Genomic DNA, 6,855 nt, shown 5'->3' on the forward strand with positions numbered 1-6,855 from the left:
ACTAACCAATTTTGTGGGAGAGTGGAAGGATGACTCAGATAATGAATGTAGCCTCAAATTCTGAGATTAAGATGCTAACAGTTCCTGTAGTAGTTATCATGAAGGTTGAATAGCAAAGAATAAATGACAGCTTGTCCTCTTTTTTCTTCAATGAGACAAAAACTACCCCAAACACTCAAATACTCCTTCTAAAACAGTGAATTTTTTCACTAAGTGAAGTATGTAAAGATTATGATTGGTAGGAGATAAATATCTTGTGTTGTGGCTGTACTGTTGCTTCTAAGTAAAGTTCTGCAGAGTTAAATCTTGAGGGAAGATGGGTTTCTTCTTTTGAGGTAAATGTTTCTCTTCATATTTTGTGGTCAACAATAAACAAAAAAAGTGGCTATTTTGCTGTAAAAGGGAGTCTGACTATACATTTTATATTTATTAATGTTTATTACTTTTAGAAATATTTTTAATTGAGAACTGCAGGAAAAAATAAAGTGTGTGGAAAAACTGTGATCATTTATATTCCCCAAAACTTCAGTGAATCTCAAGTTTTTGCCTGCCTGCTGATTGTAATATTCTAGTTATGGAGGCAAATTTTGTCTTTGAGGAAGTCCTTAGCAACAGAATTTGTGTCATGTAAGTGTCATGCAGTTGTTTTCTGATTATTCAGTTTGTGTTTGATAACCAAATTAATAAAATAACAAGCACTGCTATCAAAACTGAATGCATGTAAACTGGGCTTGAATTTGTGCTCCTATGATCACGTTCCCTAGTAGACCATCTATATCTATCCATCTATCTATCTGTATATCTATCTATCTATCTATCTATCTATCTACTTACCTACCTACCTATCTACCTACCTATCTGTGGATTGGATATTGAATATTTTTAAGTGAATGAATTACACAGTAGAAACAGAGACCAAACATTTTAGAGGACAAGGTAGTATGTAAAGGTACTGGTCTTAGCTACGCTGACTTTACATTAGAGCAGTTCTATTCACTTGACAGAAATGACTTTGATTTCCACTTCACTTTTTTGCCAAATACCATTTTCATGATACAAGTACAGGCCCATACTCTTCGCGGTAGATGATGTACTCTCCTGAAAAGGTAACTGTCCTGCTCGGTGTGCTAAATAGGTGAGAGTAAACCAGTTCCACAGTTTCTCCATGGAGAGTGACTGCAAGGATGACGTCCATACAAGAGCAGCTGTTTAGTGTGCTGAGAAGAAAGCGTTCACATTTGAAGGACATTTAGCTGCGCTGACACTCCCCAGTTCCTCTTCCTACACCACCAGAAGTTCCTTGCAAAGATCCTTCTCTCAAAACCAATGAGAGAAAAGTTTAGCCCAAGAATGCCCTGGGAAGTTACATTGCTCTTGGTGAGAACTGCAGCCCTGAAGGCCACAAAGGTGCCCACACACCTCTTCACAGTGCTTGCAGCCTGCTCAAGGCTGCATGAAGCCTCATGGCCCAGCGACAGCCAAGCAGAAACCCCTGATCACTGCTGCTGTTCTTGCTGCTAGTGAGTTTTTGCCATGGGAACAGACTGTCCACAAGCCCAGGGTGGGGCTTCCAGCATAGTCAAGGGGCTGATCTGTGCTGCAGACTGTACTGGAAATGGTGGGTTAAATGACACTAATTGGATGGTGCTAGCAAAGCTCAGCTCAGCAGGGGTGGATTGGCTGCCCTCAGGATCTCAGCTTTTTGGCACCTAACATTTCACACCCAGGTGTGTTTTCCATTTCCTCAATAAAGCTGTTGGAAAAAATATATGCTTCAGGCAGTGCTACACCCAATGCTACTCTTGCTTAGTGCAAAAAGTGCCTTTTCTATGGATGTTGCAGCCAGTGCACTGGGCCCTCAAAGCAGGTAAGGTCAGAGAGCTCCCAGAACAGAGGCGTAGTAGCTTTTTGCTGGCTCCAGAGTGGCAGAGCAGCAGCCTTTGGCTGGCTGCTGCTCTCAGAGATAGTGCTTTCAGGCATGGTATCCAGAATTTACATCTGTGTTTTCTAGGGAAGGCCAAAATCATTCTACATTTTCTTAAAAAATGATTGCTACATAACAACTTTGCTCAAAGCTTTGAGATTCAAATAAAAATTTCCTAAATATTTATGGTACCCACACTTGATAAGACTGTCAGCAATTGTGAAAGCTGAATATGAAGGGTGATGTTTTTTTTTTTTTCACCTTAGATGGTTGGATTTCAATTTCTTTTGCAATCTGGAAGAAAAAAAAATCCCAATTCATGAAATAGTATGAATGAAATGTGACTGCTTTACAGTTTTTGTTCCATGTAAAACCAATAAAAAGACTGATTCAGATTTCTGGCAGACTCAGATCAGCCAAGATATTAAAAAGTTTGGATTCTATACAGCATTTAAAGGAACTTTATAAAATTTTAGGGGGATAGAGCTACTTCCTGGTTGTTTAGGATCCATAACTTTTAAGCCCTTGATTTATCCTACTCCAAAATTTTGCTATGAAATTTTCCCAAATCTGTGTTTAACCTAATATATCCTATACTCATTGAAAAAGGACCAGGAATTTTATTTTTTATCAATATTTTGTAGATTTTATTATCAGTGTTCCGTGAAAAAGCATGAGTATTAAAAACTGCTTCAAGTATGCCTGGGCAATGAAATGCTCCCCACTTTCCAACTTCCTACCCTAAAAAAAACCCAAACTTAAAAGAAAACAAAACCTCCCAAAATAAGAGAGAAAGTGAGAGTTGTGGGTGGTTTTTTTTGTTTTTTTTTTTGTTTTTAATTATTATTGACACATAATCATGTCTTCCAACGGTTGCTTGTATTACTTGTACCATGCATCAACTAACAGCAGCTAAGGCTAGCATCCAGATGTCACAACTTATACTTACAGGCATGTTTCTAGATTTTGGCTACTGAAATTTTTATTATTCTCTTAAATTTAATATGGAATATCACATAACATCATAACACAATGTGAGGGTTGATGTGGAACAGCCACCATGTTTTCTTCATCAGTTGTCCTGTCTTTTCAGCCTTTCTCATTTACAAAAAGCAAGAAATGCTGCCACATGCCACCACTTCATAATCTAGCACTTAAGAGCACATTGTTTTAGCAGGCAGTTTCAAACAGGCAACTTCAAGGCAGATCTTCAAGACTGAAAATACACACAAATAGCACTGTAGCATCTAGGAACTTAAGCCACAACAATACAATGTTGTCAGTTTTTTTTTTCTTGTAAAAAAACCTACAGAGTTGCTGACCTCGTCCATATCTGCAGTTTATGCTCCTGCTCATGGTAAGCTTTATTTATCTGGTTCTTTATATGCCCTACATGTACCATTTCTGGTAGAAGTTATTCATACTTACTACTCTCTTTCACAGTTCCTTCAAATGTAGTCTCTTTGTTCGTACACTTCATTAAAAGGAAGAAAACATTTACAAGTACACTGCTAGCTTGTAAAGATAACCACAATGCAAACCTCTACATTTTAAAGGCATTACATCACTTCTGCACATGCTTGGAAAGAGTCTTAATGCTCTTGATAATGATTAAGATCAGACTCAAGCTAAGGATGAGCTCCTACAAGTTATTAATTAAAAAAGCTTCAATCTCTTCTGATAGTGCTTAAGGTGAAGTGTGGTTTGAGGCATTAAACAGAATCTTCAAAAGAGTCCAAGAAAGATATAGATGTTTTCATTGAGAAGTAATCCGAGTATTTCCCTTCCAGTGAAGGGAAGGCCTACACTAAAGCCTCTAGCTGTAAAGTAACTGGATGGAAGTACCACAGGCCACTTCCATGGGAATATAAACTCAGATGCTTATGAAGTCCCATCTACTCTAGGTCTTAGATTTTAGAGATGCCAAACAGCATCCTACACTTAGGCTGGTAAGGCAGTGATAAACTACAAAGCTGTTTTCATAGAGGTTTTCTGGACCAGTCCCTCAAAAGGATGATTCTGAGGCTCCTGAAAAGTTGGAAGGTCTTTCAGACTGAATGGGCTTTCATTCCAGATCCAAGGCAGGGTCTGGTATAAACTGAGAGATGCTGTTCAGCATGACTCTGTTATACCACATCTTCCCTCCTGTATCTACAAAAGTGCTCAGAGACGACAGAAGCATAATGTCCCACTGCCAGAAAATGGGATTTCCTCCTACTGGTGGGGCCTCTTCCCAAAGAGAATTTATTTCACAATCCCATGTTATGGTAGTGCCCAGAGGGAGAACGAGGAACACCACAAGAACCAGGTTGTGGTTCACTGCTCTCTGAAATGATACATCTCTGCTTCAGAAACTGAAGAATCTCAGCTTAGGCAGTGCATTCACAAGGTACACAGGTTTACATGGGTTTTGCATGCATGTTTAAATACACTAAAAATGGTAAGTAAAAACATATGCATTGACATAGTACACACCCTTGATTTATGTACGGTTGGGTCACATTTTAACTGCTTTAAATAGCAAACATATATAACCTCTCACAATAGTTATTTACTACTGCATGCTTAAAATAAATTGTGAAATGTCAGTGACAACTGTCATGTTGTCTTTCACTAAACATGAAAAGTTTGAGCAACAGTGGAAACAAAAATACTGCATTGATATGGCATCAAAGTTTATCAGTTTAAAGCTACTACTTCATGTATTTTAAAAATCCCCTTTGGAACACATCTACCTATTACTATAATTCGTCACCTTATACTCTATACTACAATATAATGTTTAAAATACAGTTAACTCTAACCAGTCAATGACTTTTTAATAATGTATTGTACAAATATACAGCTATTTATACCAGATACAAGTAAGGCTATTAACATAACAGCAAGATACATAGACAGAATTATAATCCCCAATATATGGAATGAGCTTTTCTCTGAGTCAGCCAAAATCAGGCTCATTTTTTATCAGCAGCGTTTAGTGAATGCTGAAGTTTTACTTATTTTGTGAACATTTAGTGAATGTAACAGGTTTTACTGATGTCCTGAAGGATCAAGGAGTGTCCAATACAGCTTCACAATGTAATGCCATCGTGGTCACAATGTCAATAGATGTGCATGGTCTCTGAACTGGCTGTTGAGTAGCATGAAAAGTTTTTTTTGGATCAGATGCCTTACTGAAAGACACAAAGCAAATGACTGTTGATGATGAAGTCCTTAAATAGTTGTTTAGTGTTTCCCCCTAAAATGTAAGTGCACGAATAGTTAAACTACACTTGTAGTTTAATTCTAAGCCACAGAAAGGTCCTTGTCTTGAGGAATATTTCACTTACAGAAGCTTCCATTGTAAAATGAAGATTCATGTTTCCCAATGACACGTGAGGGAATGCTCATCTGTGGGAAATCATCCTTTGGCTTCTGAGTGTTGCTGCTGCTGGATTTACTTCGGCTGTGATCTGGTGTGGGCTGGATGGGCAAAGATCTGGCAGCCCTGGATCTCACCAGGCAGCCACAAACAAGGCGAAAGAAAGCTCGACGCATCTCCTTACTAGCCAAAGTATAGATGATAGGATTCATTGCAGAATTGATGACAGCCAGAGCTATAAACCAGTTGGCTTTGAACAGGACAGAGCACTCCTTGACTTGGCAGGCCACATCAATAAGGAACAGAATGAACAGTGGTGACCAACAAGCAATGAAGACACTAACAACGATCACAACAGTCCTAAGGAGTGCCATGGACCGCTCTGAGTTGTTGTGGTTAGTGACATTACGGCTGCTGGACTTTACCAGGATGTAGATGCGTGCATAAAGGATAACAATGGCTACCAGAATGGCTATGAAGATACTAATGCAGAATACAACATACTTCTTGGAGTAAAGAGGCAAAATTGTTGAGCAATCTGGCAAGTTGTTTATACAGTTCCAGCCAAGGATGGGCAAAGCTCCCAAGGAGATTGAAATAAGCCAGCAGGTTCCAATGAGAAGGAACACTCTGTATTTTTTATTTGCATCATAAGGCCTCATCTTAATCATTGTCAAGTGTCGTTCAATAGCTATTGCTAATAAGCTGAAGGTGGAGGCTCCTAATGCAACGAACATACTGCCTTCCCTAATAAACCAAATTGTGGAGGACAAGCTCAGAGTTTTCTTCCCAGACATAAGAATGTTTACTTTGTAAACAATCCCAGCTAAAAGATCACAGAGAGCTAGATTGCCAATGAAAAAGTACATGCGGTTGTGAAATTTATTGTTTTTCCAAATGGCAATCAACACCATCAGATTTTCCAGGACTATGAAACTACATAGGATCAGAAAGGCAACAGTGGTAAGGTCTATGTTATCAGTTGCCTTTTCCCTCAGAATAAGCTTTCCTGTGTAATTATAATGCAGTACAATCAGAGAGTCCATTTCTTCACTTCCTTCAGTACCAACAACAGCAGCAGGTATCACAGTAACTGTTGACATAGTTTATTAGCTGCTGTTGGATGTTTCTTCTTTAAATGTCACGAGAATTTAGTTCCATTAATTTTCCACAAGAGGGAGATCAAGCCACAATCCTCCAAGTGCTCCTCTGGGCAGGCAGTGGATATTCCCAGATCCAGCGAGTCTCTCATGTTAATTTGGGAAAGCAGCTAAGAAATCAGGTTCTGAAAATAAGAACAAATGCAAAATAAGTCTCACTGTCATCACACATCATCCATATAGCCTGTTCGACTGCTCAAGTTGTAATACAGGCCCTGGATCCAAGAGGGATGATGGCTATGGCGGAGTCCTGAGGTCACACATTTATTCAAGCTGGTGGTAAGGAAGCCATAGGTCTTGCTCCTCATGGGTGCAATTCTACTATGGAAATATGATACCAATGTGGAGAACTGTTGGTAAGTGCTTTCTCCTGCAAATGTTCCAAGTCAAAAAAAAAAAAAAAAAAA

At 38.8% G+C, this 6,855-nt stretch overlaps 1 protein-coding gene across 1 annotated transcript; it reads right to left on the reverse strand.

The window, feature by feature from the left end:
- Positions 1-4,142: 4,142 nt before the first annotated feature.
- S1PR3 (sphingosine-1-phosphate receptor 3) lies at positions 4,143-6,599 on the reverse strand. Its single transcript, XM_003213587.4, has one exon. The coding sequence runs from the start codon at positions 6,389-6,391 to the stop codon at positions 5,249-5,251; it is 1,143 nt and encodes a 380-aa protein (XP_003213635.2). The 5' UTR covers positions 6,392-6,599; the 3' UTR covers positions 4,143-5,248.
- Between the last annotated feature and the right edge of the window lie 256 nt (positions 6,600-6,855).

This window comes from Meleagris gallopavo, unplaced genomic scaffold, assembly GCF_000146605.3.
Source record: "Meleagris gallopavo isolate NT-WF06-2002-E0010 breed Aviagen turkey brand Nicholas breeding stock unplaced genomic scaffold, Turkey_5.1 ChrUn_random_7180001953547, whole genome shotgun sequence".
Classification (NCBI taxonomy): domain Eukaryota; kingdom Metazoa; phylum Chordata; class Aves; order Galliformes; family Phasianidae; genus Meleagris; species Meleagris gallopavo.

Coding starts and splice junctions, on each gene's coding strand:
- S1PR3 (XM_003213587.4), bottom strand. CDS start 6,391: ATGTCAACAGTTACTGTGATACCTGCTGCTGTTGTTGGTACTGAAGGA.